The sequence below is a fragment of the Pezoporus flaviventris genome, unplaced genomic scaffold (genome assembly GCF_033815535.1).
Source record: "Pezoporus flaviventris isolate CSIRO_AGI_PZ_B2104156 unplaced genomic scaffold, CSIRO_AGI_Pfla_v1 ptg000025l, whole genome shotgun sequence".
NCBI classification, from domain to species: domain Eukaryota; kingdom Metazoa; phylum Chordata; class Aves; order Psittaciformes; family Psittacidae; genus Pezoporus; species Pezoporus flaviventris.
In genome coordinates, this window is record NW_026892573.1 from 29,066,982 (window position 1) to 29,091,067 (window position 24,086).

Here is a 24,086-nt window from a genome sequence, read left to right on the forward strand (position 1 = left end):
AGTCCAGTCAAGTACATAGAGTTTCTAAGTCATTTTGGTCTGAAAGATAAATCTGTACTGGGAAACATATCTATCCTGCTTCTCTGCAGCTACACCGTAAAAAGACTACACAGCTCATCAAATGAGAAAGATACAGCCTCTAAGCAGAGATGCACACAGTCCTCCAAATGCATGAATGTGTAAATTCACAATACATGAAGTGTTGAACAGTGAACATTGTCTACCTGGGTTCCTCCAAGGTTTTCAATACAGTTTCCCTCCATCTCCTCCTAGGGCCACCTCCTAGTGGTGTGCGCAGTGGATGGGGAGCTGGCTGACAGGTGGTGGTAAATGGCTCCTTCTCAAACTGGCAACCTGTCACCGGTGGATTGATACTGGCCCAACACTGTTCAATGTCTTCACAAACCATCTGCATGATGGGATCAAGTGTACCCTGGTGAAGTCTGCCAACAATACAGAACTGGTTGGGGAAGTGGACACTTTTGAAAGGAGAGACAGCCCTGCAGGCAGACCTGGGTATAATCATAGAATGGTTAGAATTGGAAGGGAAGAATAGGCTAACAGGAAACTTAGAGTTCAACTAGGACTTGCATGGTCTTGGACCTTAGCAAACAGTCCAGGAGTGAAGCACAGGCTGGGATCTAACCAGCTGGGAAGCACCTCTGGGGAAAGGGACCTAGGGGTCCTGGTGGACAGCCAGCTCAATAAGAGTAAACAGCATGCTGCTGCAGCAAAGAAAGCCAATAGAATGCTGGATTATGTCAACAAGGGCATCACCATCACAGATAAAGATGCCATTACCCTACCCAGTATTTGTGAGGCCACACCTGGAATACAGCGTTCAGTTTTGGTCCCCACTATGCAGAAAAGATGTGGGGAGGCTGGAAGAGGGTCTGGAGAAGGGCCACAAAGATGTTCCAAGGATTGAGGAAAGGCTAGGAGAGCTGGGCTTATTCAGCCTTGAGAAAAGAATGCTCAGGGGAGATCTCATCACTGTGCTCCAGTAGTTAAGGAGTGGCTACAAAGAAGATGGAGACTCCATTTTACAAGGAGTCACATGGAAAAGACAAGGGGTGATGGGCACAAGTTACTCCCAGGGATGATTATGCTTGGACACTAGAAGGAAATTTTCCACACTGAGAATAATCAGCCATTGGAATAATCTCCCCAGTGAAGTGGTGGGTTCTCCAGTGTTGGACACTCTTTAAGACTGGGCTGGAGAGGCTGCTGGGTCATGCTTTGCCTTGAAAGGCTGGGCCAGGTGATCCCTTCCAGCCTGGTATTCTACGATTCTGAAGGAGAACAGGTGAAGCAAACTGAATTTTCCAAAGGAATCCCCACACTTCACTTATTTTTTGTAGCACTGATGCTCTACCACTTTACTCAACAGGGTTTTTTTTCCTTCTGTTTATAAACATAAATACTAGTGCAATGCCCCACCTGGCTGATTGTTGCCTTTATATATACAGCTCTACTTTATTAATCTTTGAGAAACAAGTATTCAGTAGTCTTTATGGTCTAGTTTATACTTCAAAATAGAGACAGGATTAAAATTCATTAATACCAGTATGTTTAAGAGAGAGTATGCAAATAGCACTTTCAGAAATGGAAACCTGTCTTGGGTATTTTAACTGAGATTGCTTGAGCCAGTTTTTCAGACATTCTCTTGCATTACAATTACAGTAAAGTATAAAGCAATGCAGAAACACCCTGTCTGTACTTTGGTGTATTCATTCCCATTTGCCTTAAGTAAATATCAGCATCTCCAAGATACTGAAAAAATAATGCCTTTTCAAAATGGAAATACAATTATGAACATAACTGGGAAAATAACCCACTTTCAGCTGAAACCTGAGTTCAGATCTGCTCAGTGTGCATATCTGTTGAAAACCAGCAAAGAAAACCAACTGCCTAATGACTACTAGACAGGAAACAGCAGCAATTTGACTGCGAAATCAGATGCAAGCATGGTCTTCAGAAGTTGGTTGATGACATTAACACTCCTAGAATTAGGATGACATTAACACTCCTAGCACAAAGGTTGTTAACTTTGTGCTATTTTGGCCAATTCCCAGCAATTAATATAATCCTTTATAATCACTTGCTCTGTGCTATCACTGAAAATTCTACTTCATTGCTTGGCATTTACTCATCTTCTTGATCAAAGACACAATTTGTGGCACTGACTTCAAAGTAAAAATTTCTTTATTTGTTGAAAACACAGTTCTGTTTTCAACCTTTCCAATGCCATGTTATCAATTCTTATAATTTTATTAACTCAATTACTAGGTTTATTTTAATTATTATGTTATTAATAATTTATTTGGAAGCACAAACTTGAATCACCAAAGGTTAATTAAATCCAAGGCAGCAATCCAGGCAGATTGTTATTATAACTGTAGTGGAAGGCAGGCTTTGAAAAACATCAGCTATGTACATAGTCTTTGAGAACATGTGGCTGTATACTGCATGGCACACTTAGACCTAAAAAGCTAACTTCTAGCTCTTATGACACATTCCATTCACATTTGGAAGATAAGAGTTGCAATTACGTGTGCTTGAGTCTGTTGGTCAAGAAAATCAGTTGCATCTGCATCTGTGCAGGTTTTATATAAGTCTTAGTAGAATAAAAGGTGCCCAGAGTGTTTCCATGTCAGTGGACAACTGTGATCCACTATACTTGATGACTCAGATTTCAGTATTTCACATTGCTTTTGCCTGGGGGGAAGAAACCCCCCCACATTCCAGCAGTAAGAAAAACAACAAATTGTTCATGAATACCAGGTATGGTTCTCCCTGTGTCCCCCTTGTCATGACTCCTATTGATCATTTTGCTTTCTGGCTGCTTTTAGAGAAGAGGAGTGCAATTGGCTTGAACAAGAAGGGCATCAGTCATCAGATGTTAACAGCTACCTGGTGCAAAATCATACTTCATAGGTGGCTCAGGGTATTAAGAAGATCCATGTGTAAGTGTAGGAATAAATATCATAGAAAAGTAAGGAAGAAACAAGTAATGGATCCTGGGGGGAATTTGGAATTCAGAAAAACATACACTGTTTAACTATGGAAAAAGAAAATAAGAGCATGGGAATGGAAAAGAGAGCAAAACGTACTATGGGAAATCAAGTCAGTAAACAGTGCAGATCTCAGAAGAGTCGCTTGAGTCATCAAGCTTGCTGACTATTTTTTGACATTTTCCCCAACTGCATCAGCTTCAGTAGCTATATTGTCTTTAAAAGATTATTAGAAAGCAAGTAACGTGATCTGCTGAAGTAGAGATGCTGGAGGGAACCAAATGGCAAAAAGCATTTCCCATTTAAAAGTCTGAGAAGCCTCAATTAGCTACAGATACCAAGATGCCACACAATCTTTAAAACTCTTTAGACTAGATTCTTGGAGAGAGTTGGAAAATAACAGCCAGTTCAGAAAGGTTTCTTTTTTTTCCTTTAAACACCAGAATTCTGTTGGGTTTTTTACAGCTTCACAGTCCACAAAACTACATTACAGAAAGATGAAACACAAGAAATAGGAGCTTAAAAAGGAAGCACTTGGAAACAAAATGTGTATTAGCTTAAATGCTTCTTAGGCTGCCAAGATATTCTTCCATAAGGTCTGACTAAACAGATTCTGTCCTCTTTGTCCTGGAGGCTGCACCTATGCACAGCTTCTGGAACTGCAAACTTCTGCTTTGTACTCTTTTATACCTGATATTGACAAAAGCAAGAACGCTTTTGATGCGTCACATCCTTGGATGTATAAACCTTGGATGTGGATCTTCTACTGAGTGAGTGAATCATCAGGATAGTCCTCAGTGAAAAGGTATTACAGCAGTTTAATGCTTCATTTAAAACGTAGGGTACATTCCCAAGTGTCAGCAGTAGCTGAAGTCTGACAGAAGGGCATTTCAGCTGCTGAGCTGAGGGAAACAACTGGTGCTAAACCTGTCTGACATCTCTGAAGAAAATCCTTCCTGTTGCAATCTGACTAATAATACCAAGATGTTTTATTGCACTTTTCATCAGGAGGTCACAAAACACTTTGGAAAGGTGATAAACATCCTTACAAATATACTGATAGTCCTGTACTCCTAGAGTAGAAGAAAGGAATTGAGAGAACATACTAATCTGATGTTTGTACAATCTAGTAGTGATTCCATGGATTTATTGTATACATTTCTTTAATTTCAGGTGGGGAAAAAAGTAAGTACCTTTATAATAGTACATCTCTATTTTATATTCTATAAGTATTTCATATGGCAAATCCATCAAGGGGAAAATAAAACCCCAAGTCAGTGAATTCTAGGGAAACAAGGAATAACTACTACTATGCAAAACATTACAGAAAGACATGGAGAAAAGGGAATTTCTGCAATCTTCCATTTTCTTGATAGGAAAGTGATGGGGAGACATGGCCAGAAATACTTGCAATTTATCAGATTTTAATCAAAAAATAAGACTCAGGAAAAAGATTATCCTTAAGGAGAAATTTACTATCTAAAAAGAAAAAAGATAAGGCAGTTAATTAATACTAATTGCTAAAGCATCCAGGAGATCAAGAACACAAGGTCTCCTGAAACTGCCATTCAGATTAACATTTGAAAGAACCTTCAATACCTAGGAGGCCCACACAAAGTAAATAAGGTCCATTGCCTGAAAATATTTTCAAGTTCCTTTGAAAATTCCTTTCTTTATTCTTCAGGCAAATCTAGCAACATATAATGGGCCAGGAGACACTGACAGAATTTGCTTTGTTTGTGTCCATCACAGGCCATCATTTATTTTGCCAAAAAAGAAAGCATTGCAATGCCTCAGGTTTACCTTAGTTGCCAAGATTTCTCCAATTAAATCACCCCCTGACAGGGGCAATTTTATTTGGTTTCTGTTTAATTCTGTCAGAAGTTCTCAAGATAACAAGATACTGTCCGCAACAACATAAATCACCTAGATAACCATCAGTCAGGAATCCAAGACACAGAAATTCAGCACACAGTACAACGGGTTTAGCTTTGGTGACAAAAGCCAAAACCTAGTGATCATTAGTAACTATTCTTCACTGCAACATTTGAATTTTGCACCATTTTAGGTTTTCTTTAGAGTAAGACAAGGATTGCAAAAATGGAAGACATTCCTGCCTATATGAAGCCGAGACACAGTATTCTTCAGAACACTAATTCATAAGCTGCTTATTTTGCCCTGAAACATAATGAACTACTTTTGCCACTTCTGTAAGAGCAAGAACAAGCACAGGCACATTTGTGTTTCCTTTGTCTCCTGATCCGATTGCATTTTTATATTAAAACACACAGATCAGATACAGATCTATGATGTATGCTTATCTGCTGTTACAGTAAGAGACAAGAGAAAAGCAGCACATGATTAAACATGGAACAAGTGTTGTATCTTAATGAAGCAACCTACTGAATATGCAGTGGAATTCACTAACAGACTGACTGCAGTATGGGGCTTTGCTAATAACTGCATATTTTAAGGGGGGGGGGGGGGGGGTGAGACAAGACAGACAACAACCCCCAAACACAAAGGCTAGGAAGCTACTAGAGCAGAGATCAAAAGTATTATTATAAGATCATTGCTTCTGACCTGAGCCACCCCGAGGCTAAAAAACGCTTCATGCAGATTAGCTATACTTATGAAGTGCAGTCAGTGCAAGCTAAGAAAAGGATGCAAGATTGAGTTTTAGATGGCTTGCCAATATGTCCATGCATACATTAATGTGTCCTCTATATAACCCCAATTAGTTTTGTAACTACAAGAGAAAACTTCAGACTTCTGTTACTGCCACAAACAAAACATCAGCCTCTCAGTCCTTCACTGCTCTTAAGAAGCTCTGAAATGCAGCGTCTTTGCTCTGGAAGAACAGCCTGTGCTATGGCACAGCCTCAACCATTCGTCACAATTGAACAACAGGAGTCAAAGCAAATTCAGCCTTATCTTGTTCTCTTCCCTATCTGAACTTCACCTTTAGCATATGGTTCTTCCCAGTAATAAGAATTAACAATGTTCAGCAGTTCTGGAAAAATAAATGGGCTTTCTTATCACAGATGATTCCTCTATAAGCACTAGAAACTATATTTACACATGAGTATCAGGCACAGTAAGGCTGAAAGATGCAGCAACCTGCTTTTCCTGTAAATCTGGTTCCCTGGTATTTACAACAGCATGAGCAGAGGACTCCCCTGCAATTGCTCATTTAAAACAGGCCTGTTGAATATATTTCCTAATGATGTTTTGCAGCTCTGTGCAGCAACACCGCGAGTGATCCACTGCAACATCATGAGAGCTTTGGAGTTTGCTCTTTTTACAGTACCTGTGACTCGTGCATGACTTTGTATAAGCAGAGCAAAAGCAAGTCCAGAGGAAGGCCAAGAGGGTGATCAGGGGCTGGAGCACCTCCCGTATGAAGACAGGATAAGAAAGTTGGGGCTGTTCAGCCTGGAGAAGAGAAGGCTGCGTGGAGACCACATAGCAGCCTTGCAATATCTGAAGGGGGCCTATAAGGATGCTGGGGAGGGACTCTTTGTTAGGGACTATAGTGATAAGGCAAGTGGTAATGGGTTAAAACGTAAACAGAGGAAATTTAGGTTAGATATAAGGAAGGAGTTGTTTATTGTGAGGGTGGTGAGGTGCTGGAATGGGTTGCCCAAAGAAGTGGCAAATGCTTCATCCCTGGCAGTGTTCAAGGTCAGGTTGGACAGAGCCTTGGGCAGCAAAGTCTAGGCGAGGTGTCCCTGCCCATGGCAGGGGGGTTGGAACTGGATGATCTTAAGGTCCTTTCCAACCCAAGACATTCTATGATTCTATTCTATTTAGAATGTCCAGCAATAAAAATCCAGTCCAAAACTTTGCCAAATTTAAGGAACATAACACCAAAACCACAAAACTAGTATAGAACATTTTCCCCTTATTTGTCCAAATTGTCTTCAGAACATCATTTTTATTGAAGTCAATGTTAATGAAATAAATAGATCTTACCTAATCTATGTTTTTAGAAACAAAGAATTACTCTTTGTGACAGCTTCCAGGAAGCTCAGGCTAAGGCATTTTTCATGGATTAATTAATCATCCAGGCTCAGCTTCAGAGCCTCTTTCCCTGTCTCTGTTAATTTGCCACACAAGCACAGCAGCCACTGTCCTGAGGTCTGACTCATGCTTGCACACAGAAGGCTTCAGAGGTGACAAAAGGCTGTTTCATTAAAGACAGAAGAGGGTGTGCCAGACTCCAGGAGCCTTCACAGGAATGACCTTCCCTTGCCTAGGTGGATAAAAAGACAACTGATGGGTGTGCAGACACTCTATGCACCCACAGGGAGATGGGAGTTGGGAAAAAGATCTGGCTTGGAGTAGAAACAAAGCATCTTTTCCCCTCTAGATACAGAGAATCTCAAGTAGTGGGTAAGACAGGAACTTCTGCTGTCATCAAGCTAAAATAAGAAGTGGAATCAATGTGCTCTGGTGATGGAAGAAGCAAATCTTCTGAAAGCAATTTGCACAAATGTCAATTCATGTATAACCCTAACTTGGGAGGCCACTGAGCAAATGAATTGGCCATGTGCTCCACATGGAGATGATTTCTCCTCTCTCCACTCACAAGTCATTCCACCAATCCCGACTTTCTGTGAGCTTTCAGCAACCCTGCTGAGCTCCAGGACAGTGCCCAGAGACAGAAAGCAAAGGAGGAAAATCCAGAGCAGCTCCTTCTCTCTTCTAGTGAGCAAGGCCAAAGATGTGGCAGCTGAAGTTTGTGCTTCTTTGTTTGAAAATATCCTAGGCTGAGATAACAATAGCTTACCTGGCTACTTGGTTTTGCACTGTCATTGATGCTTACGCTTAAACCTTGCATTAAATTAAGAAATTAGAAAGGAGATAGTTGGAATTGACTGACATTTAAAGTGTTCACGCAACCAAGAAGATGCAAGACCCTTACATGGACTTTTACCTAAAGGAAGCAGAATACATTAAAAAATTAATCTAATGCCACAAAACCACTAATAAGGTTCATTCAGGAGCCAGAGTTCTTTCATTTAATGAACACTGATTAGCTCTATTCTAGGAAGAAGGGAAAAAGAGAAGCATTTAATTTAGTGACAGAACTTGCAGAATTTTAGGCACAGTTGCGTTGTATTCAGATTTCTCAACAGACTAAAGATTCTAAAAAGGCATTTTTACTGAATTAGCGCTTTCTATGACATATCAGAAAAACCTCCATAGCATGTCACCGAAGCTTTATAGGCGCAGATCAAAGGATTCTAAGCTTACCGCACCATCTAGTGTCAAGCGGGGGAAAGCACAAGAACATGTTAAATGATCATTTCATTACACCACATACGTTTTCCTTTAACAGAATAACAAAGCACAATCTCGATTCCTCCCTAAATTACAAAGAGCATCTATCATCTTAATCCGGAAACTTTTTCACAAAGCTCCTCGAAAGTTCGCTTGTTTCCCAAATCTCAATAGAGCTACATAATTGAAAACTTCATTTATAACTTTATAACTTCAGTACTCAAAGGTGCTGAAGATGCTGTCAAGTTTATTTTCTACAAACTCATCGGTAGATAAACCTTTAACAGAAGTTTTCAGCTTTCTAAAAATTAAAGAGTGTCCAAACCGAGTTGAGCATACAGGAAATGCTACCGGATGGTAGAAAAGTGAAGTTAATGCAACAAAACTGTAAGTTACAAAAGTAAAAATCACAGTGAGAAGGGGGGGTCTACTTTTCAGTTCAACTGTTTTTATTGCTTTTCAGAAGACAGTAATGAGCAATCTGGCTAGTACGCACTAGGTTTTAGGTGCATGAAATATAACAAGGCATGTCTAACGTCAATGTGAACTCTTATTCACGTTCCCAAACAGTATTTATCCTAATCAGTATCCAAGTGTCTCAAAGAGACTTTCAGAGTGTCTAAGGATCAGATTTCTAATGACTCAGCACACAAAACTAGCATAAGGCTATTAAAGAATCCTTTTTATATTTTGGTATCTAAAAAAACCCTTCTGAAGTAACTGATAATGACGAGCTCCACTAGGATATTTCTGGACTACATCAAACCACATATATTGAAACATAAAATTATTGCCAAGCTCTTGAACAACTTGTACACAGCAACTTGATCTAAAATTTAAGATTCTTCTGTTCTTTACAGTGTGGACCATATCAGGCATTTTGAATCACACAGGTTAAAAAAAAAACAACAAAAAACCCACAAAAACAATGGGCCAAATCCTTCCATCCTGACTGTTAGAAAATCTCTTAAGAATCCCTGGAACATTTTACTTGGAGATCTACACAGCGGTACAGATGGGTCTATGGCCTCTCCGTGTGAACTTCAACCATCCACAAACCCTTTAACTGTAATGGTGCAAGGCTGCGCTCAAGCTGTTGAGCTGGATTATGATATAAACCAAGATGCCCACTGGAAACTTGGGAGCAGAGGCAGGGCAATGGTACCAAGTATTCTATCTGTATAGACAAGGCGTAACTCCTATGACTTCCAGACATGGCCAGTTCTGGGGGATGGAACCAGAAGACCTACAACCCTAAAGGGTAGTTTTAGGATTGCATGATCTTTGCAGATTTCTTTCTAAATGAACACAAAGGTATGGAGACAAGCAATTCTTTCCTCTGCCAAACTCAAGTTACTTCAGAAAAGTGATGCGATTAAGATGGATATGTGGCTTGGCCTTGGGATAAGGCTTCAGTTCCAAAACATCTTAACCGATTACTTTTATGCACAAGCATTTTTCTTTTATGATACTAATTCAAGCAAAAATATTAGGCAAAATGATCCTGTCATCAGGTCATTGTGCTGCCACTAAACACAAAAAACTGCCTCAAAACCTCTTTTGAGAGGTGCACCCTGATGCTGCAGACCCCACAGTGAACTTCAGGCAATGAAATTCAGGCAGGCAGTGACTTAACCCCACTCAGCCAGGCAGCCACCCCCTGCTCATGGAGCATACTGCCAGCTGGGTGGCTGGTCAGACAGTCCTAGTGACACACAGAGGGTGATGTGGTCCCTCTCTTGGTACAAGCAAGCTTGTGAGACTTTCATTTACAGGCATTTTCCATTCACACCAAGTTCTTTGACCTGTATTCAGAAAACTGGGCCAGAACAAGTCAACCTTTCCAATGCAAACAGCTCTCAGTGGAACTTCCCCAACAGCTTTATCCCACTGCACTTGCCAGTTTCTCCTCACTTCTAAGAAGCTGGCAGGCTGTATTTGTACCCTGGCATTTGTTATATCCCCTCAAAGCAGGATTCCAGCAGCTTCACCTCTCATGCAAGGCAACAAAATATTTAAATAGCAGGCATATTTATCCAGCCAATCTTTGAAAAAAATAGTATTTTATGTTTCCCTAGGAAGGCATGCTATGGGTTGAGAAGCAGTATACCTCAGATTTATCTATTATTCATTGCAGCCATGGTTACACAATACTGCCAAGAAGACTGCTGAATGGTTAATGGTATTTGACTATAGGATAGGAAGTCTATAATTCAAGACAATGACCATTTTTGATTGATTGGATTTCGGTGAGTTTGGAGACTATTCTTCAACTATGTGGAAATCTCCATGACAATACCTTTCCAAACAGGTATTTCAGTCAATTCCCAGAAACAAGTAAACGCAAAGCCAGTATTTTATATAGGAAGGGTATATTACAGTGCCATGAGCATTAGAAGAAGGTTTATTCCAGCCTCCTGAGATCATTCTCTACCAAAGGTTAAAAATACAGGACACACTCTACAGGAGAAAGCAAGCAGAAACTTCAAAGATACCAAGTCAAAGACAGAAATCCTCAGCCGGAGGACAGAACTTGCAGAAGATACAAATTTCCAAGAGGAAATACTGTATAGCTCCTCTTCTCCCTTCACTTCAGGAAACAGCAAACAAGAACTCTCTCCTGTGACAAGAGCAATTTAGAGTGGGAGCAGTTTTAAGGCAACTGTAGACGTCTGGGGATACCCTTTACATCACTTCACAATAAGCTTATTATTATTGCTACATTATCAGCTTGGATCATGCAGCCTTACTTGAAACTCTCCAAATGTGAAGAAAATTACCTAGTTTCACGCTTTCATGAATAAGAAGCACCACTATAATCTTAATACTCAAGAACCTCTAGAAGAACAGGGACATTTCCCTTCCAGGCAAGGGATTGTTCTACCTGTGACTGCCCCCTGAGGTTCCACAGAGGAGGTAATCCCATCCAAATAACTAAATCAATCTACTCCAGTGTAAGAAGATATATCACTGCTTGATACCACTGGCCTCTGCAGTACAAATTACATAAGCAACCCAGAAAGCTGTTAAAGCATGCTAATACATGAAGAGACAAACAACATACAAACTACACACAGGAACAACAAGTACAGAGGGCAAAGACTAATTCGCATGACTATCCCATGAAGGCTCAATGAAGACCAGCTGCATCCATATCAATCTTTAACAAATACTTCATTTCACTTTTAACTACACTGTAACCACTCTATTAGGCAAGCAATACCCATTTCATAGATTTTGAGCACCAGAAGAGCAAAGCCCATCTGCCTTGCTTGCAGCTTAGTTGCCAGAATGAAACCCTTACCCAGAATATCATCACCTCTAGGGAAAACATTCATTTTTTTCTCCTTGCCAGACCCAATAGAAAATAAATTAGGAAACCCATCATGCTCATCATCACCTATGCTTGTTTCATTAGAGAAGATTTAAGAAATTCTCCAAGTTATTGCAGTCTTATTAAAGTGCACATGTAATTGTCAGGAATGGATTTCCTTTTGGTTAATGTGCAAGTTCACCATGAAGATAAGCATTTTTCACCCAGCAAGATATATCAGAGGACACCAGCCACACATACAGAAAGCCTTCTATATTCTATAGATAGCTGCCTTAGGGTAACACAGAGATGCCTCTGCATCACTCCAAATTGCAACGAAACCCACAGAAAACAGCAAACACTTGAGTACATGAATAACAGCAAATGAGCTCCCTTTTCAGGCATAACTTATCACTTTGATATAGCTTTTGGAGAGATTCAAAACCCAGGATTCCTTTAGACATTGACACTCACAGTAACTTTTTTTTCAATTTCTGCAGAAGGGCAATCAGGAAGGGAAGTCTACCATCCCAAAATCACTGTGATATTGAGGCCAAGAACCTCAATTATTCCTTTCTCAACGTCGGAGAAAACAGGCTAACTTGCAGGAAATGCTCAATTTCTTACTTAAGCAAAAAGCTCATACCTCAAAACAAAACTTTGCCAACTAAACCATCACTTGTTACACTACAGTGAGCCATAAGAACCCATCACAGGACGATCAGTCTCCAATAACACCTTTCACAAACCAACTTGTTTGTTCACATAACAAAATAAGCTTCCCAAGTATTTCATGCTACATGTTTTCTTGTATTTGAGGTCCAAAGCCACAGTGAATGTGATCCTACCTTCAAAGGAGAAATGTGCGACTGTAAGACATATCCATGGACATTCTCGATTTGAGATAAGTTCTTCTCTGACACATGAACCAGCTCTGGACCTCTCACTTCATGGGTTAATCGAGGCAAAGTATGATCATGTGGAGCATCCTCATCTTGATAACGATATTTCTAGAGAAAAGAGAGCAAAGAAGAACAAATTAGCTTTAAGGAAGCAATGGATATGTATTCAAGTAAATATGGGATAACAAATGAAGTGTAAGACATGAGTCAATATAATACTTGGATTTCCTAATCTGTTCTGGAAAAAAATACCTCATTCTTAACATTTCATCAGAGAAAAATATGGTATACCATACTGATTCACAAAACTTCCACCAAATAGACATCTGAAACAACATACTGGAAAGGGTTGACAATGAAGATATTTTTATCAGCCGAGCTGTAGTGTCAGTTCATATTTCACACCCCCAACATTAATAACTGCACTTCTACAGCCTTTCTGCCCAAAGTATTTGAGTCATTTTCCATTTAGCCCCATGCGTCCTGACGCTGGAGAGCTCACATGCACTTCCACAGAGCCACACTCGAGCAGAAAATTACTCTTCAGTAAACATTTCTCCTTACCCTGAACACTAATCAGCATGTGAGGTGTTACAGCTCTGTGCTCCACGAAGATGCAACATGGCAAAGAGGAAGCAGAAGCCTGTCCAAGATCCAAAACAAACTTGATGACAACAAGAAAAATAACCCTAAAAACTAAATTAAATTGCCAGAACTGTCCTTCAGCTTGAATCCTTTTTAAAATGGCACCAGCCATGTGGATGATGGGCCCAGCTGTGTCTTGTAGTAGGGCCGTTAGGGCGAACCAGAACCAGCTGTGTCTGGTAGGGGCAGTCCTGACCTCTGCTTATAGAGGTGCCTGCAACCCCCCATTGCCAAAGCCTTGCTTTTTACACTTAATGCACATAGACACTGTTGTTCTGAAGACTATCAAGCAAACTCACATGACCTAATCCATTTATGGGGGATGTTGAGATGTTACAGGAGAGAGCAGGAGGACGAGAGCGGAGTGTAAACTGGGAGGAGACATAGTCTTTGACAATGAGTGGGAGAGAGTCTCGTAAACACAATTTTCAGCTGACAGGTATGTGCTAAAATATTGCAATGAGGAAAATCAAAGACTAAAGAAAAGACAAAATCAAAGCTTTGTCATAGAATCATTTAAGTTGGAAAAGAACTTTAAGATCAAGTCCAGCTGTTAAGCTGGCACTGCCAAGTCCACCACTAAACCATGTCCCCAAGTGCCACTTCTACAAGCCTTTTAAATATCTCCAGGGGTGGTCACTCCACCACTTCCATGGGCAGCTTGTACCAGTGATTGACAACCCTTTCAGTGAAGAAATTTATCCTAATATCCAATCTTAACCTACCCTGGTGCATGCTGAGGCCATTTCTTCTCATCCTACCACTTGTTGCTTGGGAGACAAGAGCAACCTCCACTTCCCTAAGACCTCATTTCAGGCAGTCATAGAGAGCGATAAGGTCCCCTCTGAGCCTCCTTTTCTCCAGGCTGAACATACCCAATTCCCTCAGCTGTTCCTCATCACATTTGGGCTCCAGACCCTTTACCAGCTCCATTGCTCCTCTCTGGCCCTGCTCCAGCACCTCAATGTCTCTCTTGCAGTGAGGGGCTGAGAACTGAGCACAGAATTCGAGGTGTGGCCTCACCAGTGCCACTACAGAGGGACACTCACTGCCCTGGTCCTTCTGGCCACATTTCCAATACAAATATTATACTATATATTATAGAATCACAGAATGTTTGGGTTGGAAGGGACCTTAAAGCTCATCCAGTTCCAACCCCTGTCCCTGGCCTTGAACACTGCCAGGGATGGGGCAGCCACAGCTTCTCTGGGCACCCTGTGCCAGCGCCTCAGCACCCTCACAGGGAAGAACTTCTGCCTAATGTCTAATGCAGGCCCCTTTAGGCACTGGAAGCTGTTCTAAGGTCTCCCCAGGGCCTTCTCTTCTCCAGACTGAACAACTCCAAAACCTCAGTCTGCCTTCATAAGAGAGGTGCTCCTGGCATCTGACAATCAATATATATCATATATATATATTTACACTATTCTGTCCAGATCATTCATGCAGCTTTGCAGCACAAGAAGCCATCTAAGGTGGCGTGGAAGAGAGAATATCTTTTGGACCATCAGTAAGTCCTTTCCCCATCACAGGACTGCAATGTTGCTGTTGCATGAAAGCCAAGGCCCAGAGGAAATTGATTCATCCCGAGTCATTTGCTCCCAGAAAGCAGAACCCTTGCATGGATCGCCACTGGTAGACTTTCCTATGAAAACCTATGCTATATTTAATTATAAAATTGAAATCGATCACTTTGTCCAATAACTGCACATTCCCAAGACAAATTCAATAATATCTGTGTTTATGTGCCATAAACTGGGAAGTTCACAGAACAGATTTCCACTTTTCCATTTGCCTTTGTGTCCCTCCTATCCCAAGTCCAGCCTTCCTGTTCTTCACAAAGTATGAGCCTAGAGAATTTCTGGGTCAATCCTGTTATGTGTTTGCCTCATGTTCTTAGCACCAAACCCATTGATTTTCATGCATCTTTCCTCCCACAGCATCTCTTCACTGAAATGCTCTCAGCTGTGAACCAAAACAGCTTGACACAGTAAAAAACTAATGGTAAGACTGAAAATACCAAACTGGAATCAAGACTCTCCTGCAGAAATGCCTCATTTGTTTCCATTGCTCTGACCTGATGGAGTCCTGGAAGTGTCTTTGAACTTACCCCATTCCCTAGAAACCAGAGTTTTCTCTAAGGGTTAATTCAAATTTCAGGAGGGAAAAGCATGATTGCAAGGAAATGCTTTTCTTCATTTGACAAAAGAACAGGTGGATGTCTGATGATAATTAAATTACAAATCAGTGCCTGCTGCTGACAGGGTATTGTACGCTGCCAACTAGCATCAGATATTTAAAATCCTCTGTAATTACCTATAATGGGGGAGTGGAGTGTGCTGCTGGGAATTTTTAATGTGAACGTGCCTTTTCATAAGAGATCATTCTCCCTACAAAGTGAGATCATTGCAGCATCACTGCTCCTTGCATCATACTATTTAAAGTAGCATTTCTAAGGCTGTGTTTGCCAAAGAGGTGTCAGATCAACAGGACTGAAGATATAAATCAGTTAGAAGGTAGTGGTCAAAAGCCTTAAATTTCCACAAAGCCAGCTGTCAAGGAAAAGAAAAAAAAGAAAAAAAAATTAAAATAAAATACATTAAAAAAGTTACAATGCAAGTGACAATAGCCAGACTGCTGCACCTGTATGGAGATATGGATGTTCTTACAACCTGCCTTTGACAGATTGTCAGTGAATTAAGGTAGTTGGGCATTTGTCGTTTGATTTTGGGCCTAAAAGAAATAATTTTTTGTAAAAATCCTCAGTATTTCTTTGCTGTTACCATCGGTTTGCTTTGCATAAAATGCAAACAGCATTTTATTTTAGGTCAACTCAAGCTGACCTGTGCCCTAAGCTGCTGAATGTGGTCCTGCTAGAGTTGCCATTCAAAAGCACATATCCCTGTTGTCTAAGTGGGTTTTTGGCTGGACCACACTGCAATACATCACACATTACTTCTGCTTTCCATAGGACTGCTGTGAAAGGATGGAAGAAAGTGTATTAAAGAATTCACAAGGCTCTACAACAACCTCTGAAATAAGAGCAGCCAATGAATCCTGGTCCTAAAGAGGATCTTAACCTACAAGAAGACACCCCGACATGTGCAAAAGACACAGAGGCAAAAAAGTGATGTTGCTTTTCAGTCAGGTCGAGCTTTATAATAGGTAGAGGTGACAGATATTAATGGTGGGGAAAAAAGGTACCACCCCATACTATGGTAGCCTATTCATGAGTGGATCCTGATCGCAGTGTCTCTTCAAAGGCAGACTGTTGAAAATACTCTGGCTAGCATAGTACGTTTCTCAAAGGAAACAAAAGCAATACTTAGCTGTTACACATCAGCATTTCAAGTCTCAAATACTGTCTGCTTTATGGTCCTTCTATGTCCTTTATGGCCTTTTCCCTTGATGCAGGATTTGAGGTGCTTTGCAAATCCCATGCAGATCAGCACCACTGCTAGTCATTTGCTCCAACCTTGACATGGGAGCTGCCTCTGAACAGGTTTAACATCATCCCCCTTTGGCACCATGTTAGGTCTAGAATTCAATACACTGGATTTGTTCACAGTATTAGCAACAGGCAAAAACTAAAACCATAATAGACTTGGACAAAAGTTTAATCTGCAAAGTTTCATTAAAAATGTTAGTGTCCTCTTGCCTTATTTTTGTGCTCAGTTTTTTCAGCGGTCTTCAATGTGTTCAATTTTACTGGTGCTGCTCTCCAAAGGCAGCAAATCTCAATGTCATACAGATGAGTATCTTGAGAAAACAAACTTTACAATTTGCACACACAAGTCATTGGGCATTCATCCAAACATGAGTAGAAATAATGTTAGTCATCCAACTGATTGCAAATGAGCAACACAGCTTGAATTCTGAATATTTGCAATCAATCCATAGAGTAAAAAGAGAAAAAAAAATAAACCTCTTCTCATTATATAAAATGGAAGAAATCACAATCTGCTTGCCAAGACTGTGGAAGTAGATTAGGAAGCTTAAATCATTGAATAATTATACTTATTGTGAATGACTTGCTCTTTTGCTTATCAAGTAGATTTCTAACAAGCTTGTCACTATATCACAGCACTACCTTTCATCCAAGAAGCCCAAAGAGCTTTACAAGTGGCAGTCAAGTCTGATAACATCCTGTTGAAAAAAAGTATGTGCATCATCTAAAGGTGGCTAAAATTAGGCACAGAAATACAACAACTTGCTCAAGGTCACAGAGAGAATCACTTAATTAAGCAGTGGCAGAACTTTGTGAGGCTTTTCAGCCTGCTCTTCTCAGCCTGTAGTGCAACTACACTGACTTTAACTGTAATAATAATTACTATTATTTAAATGTAAGGTTGTAGGTTAGTTCCTGACTTTGTAATTTTTTTTTCCCCAAAAGAAATGTTCCAGGAGACAGCAGACTTTCTAAGGTCAAGAATTAGGCTTTTCTTTGTGTCACTGTAATAGCTAGCAGTGCTTTTTGTAATTTATATTGTGCTATCTCTGAGAAACATGCAGTGACTTTTAGGAAACAAGAGGTATCCTGTAAGAACCAAATTGTTTCCCAGAAGGAACACTATCGGTGCTGAATACCGAGAATTTATATAGCTTTTCCATTCCAAACAATAAGAAGTTTCAGAAGGCAAAAATAGAAGGCAAAGCTGTGATTTCTTCTCTCATTTTACTGAAATCAGACAGTTTTTGCCCACAGGTATGTCTATTGAAAAATAAATGCTAGTGCAATACATTGGAACAAATATGTTTTTCATTATTATCCTCATCTGGTTTTGGAAACCCTAAACAATTTACTTTTCATGATGAAAGAGTAGTGAAATGGACATTAGCCAAAGTACCTCTCCCTTGTATTAGCTGAACGTAATTACACCTTTCGCTCACAAGATGGCACAAAAACCATCGAGTTAAGGCATTTTCTAACTGAGCTATGTAGTGTTGCAGGAAAAACGAAGTAGCTATGCAATGTCATAAAACTTCAAATGATTTTTGCTTCTAACTGACCTGGTACCACGTTATTAACAAAAGATGGGAATCTTTTACATTAAGTGCATATAAACAGGTAATGGTCATCCGCAAAGCTGGCAGCTAGAGGAAACTTTTAACAGTTCATACAAGCATCAGGAATTACAAACAAGTAGGAATCTATTGGTTTCTGCAGGCTTTAGCATGAACAAAAACATTATGTATTGACAAGATTGAGACTAGCCCAGAATGCTGCATTCCACAAGGAATTCTAAATCCTAATTAAAACCGCCTGCATGCAAATCTGTACCAGGAGGTATTCAGCTCCATATGCTGTATCACATTTTGGACCTGCTAACAGCATTGGTTTAGCCCTCTGGAGGTTGCTGCTTGCTATCCAATAATTTAAAATAGATTTTCAACTCCAAGTACCAGTATAAAAAAAGACACCCTAAGAGGGCGGCTTTGCTTATATTAAATGGTGAATGTGGCTGCAGACTGTAAATATCAGTAGCTTCAAAAAATACCCCAACAAGTCCAGCTAATACTGATTGTTTATCTAAGAGGAGCAAAGGAAAGATGGGGGTGAAACCATGCAATTTATAAGCATTAGGCTGCAGCCACCTCTCTACCCTCTTGTCCTGCAATAACATCACCTACAAACTCCCTTTTATAGTTTTCAATATTTCCATTCAAAAGATGGTTTTTTTCCTGATATTTCCATGTTTCCACGAAAACTATAGAAGTCTTCATGCCTCATTAGCTCCTATCTTCACACCTCCTTTCCCTCTGCAGCCCTTGATGCCCCAAGTCCCCACCACTCCCATTCCCTGATCCCTCCAATCCTGCTGCCTCGCATGGAAGCACTGAGCATCACAAATTCTCCTTTTCCACCCCTTGCCTGAAGGAGTGAAAACAGATTCTGTCACGGGGCGGATGTGCTGAGGTTACTACTGAGCATTTGGAGAGACAGAGCTGGCAAATGCCAGTTACCCTGTCGCACCTTCCCTGCCAATAAGCCTGCAGTAGGAAAGCAGCACAGCAAAACAAACACCCTGGTTTTGTATCAGAAGATTAAAAAGTAATCATGTAATGTAATGAATAAATAATATGTTATTGTTGTCTGAAACAGATGATATCAAGAAACAAACACAAACCACTGTTATCTGTACCCAAAATACAGACTTTGATTTAGTCCAGGTTTGATCACCAGACGGCACAGCAGGCCAGTTGTGTTTTGCACCTGAAACCGTCTTCCCAGTCTTCAGTCTTGGATGCCCTACTTCATTGAGTTTATATGAAATGTAGGACCCCTCTTCCTAGTTCACAGTACTAGTGACTTCTTTGCAGTTATCTAACTACAGCAAAAAAATGTGTAAGTGATTTGTATCCATCAGTTTTGCATCTAACTACTGATTTAAAGCTATAACTTTGTATTATCATTACATTATTTCCCAATGCCCTTCTGAGAATCAGTGATTAGGATAGCACCTAACGAGTTACTCCAGAGGACAACCAAAATTTTCCCCTAACTCATAGACCTCATGGAGCTTGAGTAGATGAAGTTGTGGGCTTTTTGTATGCTCAAGCCTGCCCCGCTTCATAATCCTAGTTTGGGACACCAGGCAGTGTTAGCGCCCTGTCATGGTCACTGTGTAGAGCCCACAGACTGAAGGGATGCTGTGAGACTGTGCTAATTCCAGTGTTAATTATGCTTCCCCAAAAGGTCCCACTGAAGGGAATCCCTGGAGAGGGATAGTCTCTAGAGCTGAAGCCTTTCCCACAATGCCCATGAGTTCACCTTATGTCCAAGTATCCCCTCTGTGCAGTCCTGTTCTTCCATCCTGCTCCTTGTACTGATCCTTCACTGATCAAGGTTAGAGTTGTTGTACAGGTGAGTCTGAAGCTGAATTATGCCCTTATGGAGCTCCCAGCCTTCAAAAATAGGTGCATTAGCACCTACTCAGCAGAGTAATTCCTTGAGACAACATTACCAATAAGAAAAAGATCAAAATGCTCCCCCGAGTTCTCTCCTTTCTTGGATACATACATAATCCAATACAGGGATCTTTTCCTGCCAGTGCTAAAGAAAGCCAAGGGATCTCTAATGTGTAACGGCAAATGCAAGGAAGTCTGACTTGAGATTTCTTCAGGAAAGAGAGGGAATAGAAAAATCATCAAAGCAGGAATCAGAGCAAATGTGGATAAAGACCAAAGCTCAGGTGGTAAAAACAGAAAAGGCAAAGAACTTCAGCATCTGCAAGCTCTGGTGCTCAAAACTACTTGTGAAACTGCTGGAAAAAGCATTTGTCTTAAAACCAGCAGTAAGTGGTGTTACCCAGAGGTCACACAGTCCTCTTTCCCATGAGTGTTCTCGTTGACACCCTTGCTTTTCCTGCAATCCCACATCTAAATGAAACGAGGAAAACTAAACTCTCTATGTCTTAAATTAGGACTCAATTCACATTTGAAAGGTAAATCTTCTTAGTAAAGTGCTCAGCAGTCAAGGAAGGATGATTTCCTGATGAACCCCATCACATTCACTGTGCAGGCAGAGCAGCTCTTTGGGAATTAATTGTGTATTGAAGGACACAGGAATTGTGTGTCTGTGGGATTCCAGTATCATTTCTTACAGAAATTAGACAATTCTGGACAAAGGCTACATGAGGCAAAAGGATGCCCTCAGGCTAAGACTGACGAATGCTGTTGCAGATAACCTTCTGTTCTTGCTTTTGTCACAGATGTCTCATGCTACACTATGCGTTTCACAAAACCTGACTTTCCACAGGTGTAGAACTGAGATAGTCCTCACTTTGCATAGTCTTGGTGGACACAAATGGCCAGGTTTTCCAGAAGTGCTGAGCATCAGCAGCTTCAGCTGAAATCAGGGGGAGCTGGGCTTTGTACATTAAAAATGCAGTGGAATCCTGTGCCCTCCAAGAAGTCAGTCTAAGGTGGAATTGGCATCAGCTGACATTGGCCACCTAAACCCAAAACTTCTGGTTTAAGCAGGTCAACCAGGTTCTCTTGCAAATAACTGGAATATCACAATATAATTATTATTTATATAATATATATATTTATCAAAGAACTGCTCACTCAAGGCAATTTTCTCTCCTTTTTTTTTCTAGCTTCAACTGAAGACAGTTTAGGATTTAAGCATTTTGAATGAGATGAAGTTCATTCTTGATATTGCAAACTGGACACAAAAGCATGTTGATTTATTTGACCTTAATTCTTTTGTTAAATTAATAAAAGTTCTAATCGCGCAAGTGAAAATTATTGTGAAAATAAATCCATTAATTTTAATGGCATGATTGGATATTGTCATCAGGCTCAGTATAACAGTAAAACAAAAAATGAATAATTCTGGAAATGGAGTACAGTTTGGACTGCATGCATTAAATAATGCATGCAGACATATGCTGAATGTAAAATGCCATAAGAAATACCACTCCATGTAACTGAAAGAAACAGAGGGGCTGTGAAAACAAAAATATGTGTAATTACAAATATATTTGAGTTATATTATACTACATTATAATATATGGCTACAGAGGGCCTGCAATAAAATTGCTTAGACCGTTTTAATTCTTGCATTTCCTAAATCTGAGTGGTTAACTTTATAACCCTGCCATCCCATAACTGTTCTTTGAACACAACGTATACACGTATAAGAAAGCCTCATAAACTTTAATAGCATTCCTGCTTCTTTTACTGTGAAGAAGGAATAGAGATAAGTATTGAATTTTTCAGCATTTGTGGAAAAACGGCTCATCTTAAATGAAAATACAAATGTTCTGCGTGCAAAAACCTGAAAAATAATCTTGCTGTTGTCACGCTGAAGAACCCAGACCATTAGTTCTGAAGATAACATTCTTTTTGTACCAAACCAATTTTTGTTGGTGGTGAAAAAGTTATTTCAAGTCTCAAACATCTGCTGGCTTTATCAGTCTCCCCTTGCAAAAACTATAATGTTTTAACAACACCACAATGGATTTAGCACAACTAGGTGTTGAACGGGTCAGTGAAACACGTTTGTGTCAGGAAAATTTGCATGTTTGACATCTATTGAGAGTGGATTTCAGCATTTCTAAAGCAGGGCACTTACTGAAAAAGCAGCTTTGGACCTTTGGGTCTTAATCCTTCTACAGCCTTTCTGTACAGCATAATTGCAGCAAAATAATCTGTGTTTTCAGGTACTTCAATAAAGCCCTGGTTATGGCACAAGCAGACAGAGTAGCTGTCGTTATAAACTGAATATGGAGAAGCATCAAGCTGTTACAGGAATTACTTTACTGAGGCTATCATCAAAATCAGTATTTCCTCCTTTCCACCTGTCCACAATCAGCCTTATTCTGAACCAAGGAGTTTATGGTTCTAGGGGAAGCTCCTTCAGGTCTCTGATCTTATCGCAATACATCAAAGTAAAACAACTCCCAGGCTAGAAGCTGTGCAGGAGGAGAATATCCCATTAAAATGCACTACCTGCAGGTATACTGAGTTTATGTAATAGGAAAACCTCGGGCTTACATCCTTTGAGTCCACAGAGGGAGTGAATCCACCCCTCCTTAAGCCATATCTTACCTGAAATGAAGAGGGAATGGCTTATCAACGTCTCCATTTATTCCATTTAAAAATAAACTAACAGAAGTTGTACACCTCCATTTTCTCAAGAGCCAAGCACAGCCTTTCTTAGATCTTAAAGTCCCATAGGGCTTAGCCCGAACCAAGGCAATGAATGGGTCATGGTGAATAGAACTGCAGGTAACTAGCAAAATTGCTTGAAACAAAGGGGTATATGCACAGTTTTCTACTATCTGTAGAACTCCTTTTAGAACCAGGCACCTAAAAATTGCTCTTTTCTTATTTGAACAGGTAAGAATTTGTCACATTTGAACTTCAATGTGGAATTCAGCCAATAATTGTTGGATGGAGAGGGTGATTCTCTGTTGGGGCTTCTGCAATTTTGGGATCTCCTTCCACAGTCATATTGTAAGAATAGGCATATTTTTTTAATTTGGAATTGATCTTAGCACTCAGTTTTGAAATATGCTAACTGAGCTCCCAGTCTCTGCAAATATAAGCTAGACGCCATGCCCAAATGATCAGGCATTTGGTTTTTGTCATGTTATATGTAGGTCTGGCAGGGTTAGCAATGTCTGAAAAGTTCTTAGGAGCTGAAAAATGCCATAAAAATTCAAATGTATATTACATGGCAGAGAAGCCTCTCTGGAAACCAGACAGTGATTTAGATGGAAATTTAATACCAGCCCATTTGATTTTCTAGAAAATCAAAATTCTACATTTCTTAACCTGAATACCTCAAACATTATTGCTTTTGAAAGCTACTGCTTGACTGTTCTGTTGGATATATCTGTCTCATGGTTGTGTCTGCCTGTCTTTGTGATGAATTCTGCAGTATTTTGCTCTTTTCTTCTTGAGGTTTTTTGGTAGCTATTATATTTGTAGAAAGCAGGGGAAAACAAAAGGGAAGTTTGAATCTTTAGAAGCTAGTAAAGTTCTTCCTGAAGCAATAACAAATTTCTTGTAGACACATTACCAGCGGTCGAAGCCACGCTTCTTGCAATAATGTAAGCTTAATTAAAAGGTTAAATCCCTACTGTGGTCACTAAGAATTCCTGTTTGAATAAATCTAGATATTGTAACAAAGTTTTTTCGATTTCTTTACATTCTTGACTGAGGGAAGTTAATGCCTTGTACAAAATATCATGAAGAAAATAAAATCTAAATTCCTTTGGTCTTAATGACTAGCCTTCAGGAAGGCTACAGAGATGACTGTCAGCTGAATAACAATGTCATGGTACATTTTCTATTGTTCTTAATTATTAGAAAATGAGGACAAAGCAAAACCCATCCTGGTTAAAATTAGATGCAGCCCAGATCATAAGGCAATCATGAGACACTGTTAACTTTGAAATGAAAGACATTATTATG

General features: G+C 40.0%; 1 protein-coding gene across 26 annotated transcripts in view; it reads right to left on the reverse strand.

Annotated features, from left to right (window-relative positions):
• The window catches only part of DLG2 (discs large MAGUK scaffold protein 2), a 998,920-nt gene that overhangs the window by 525,874 nt on the left and 448,960 nt on the right, over positions 1-24,086 (reverse strand). For all 26 annotated transcript variants that reach the window (XM_061457957.1, XM_061457959.1, XM_061457946.1 and 23 more), the window contains one exon: positions 12,462-12,623. In XM_061457957.1, the coding sequence (XP_061313941.1) occupies positions 12,462-12,623 (162 nt within the window). The remainder of the gene's footprint in view (positions 1-12,461; positions 12,624-24,086) is intronic.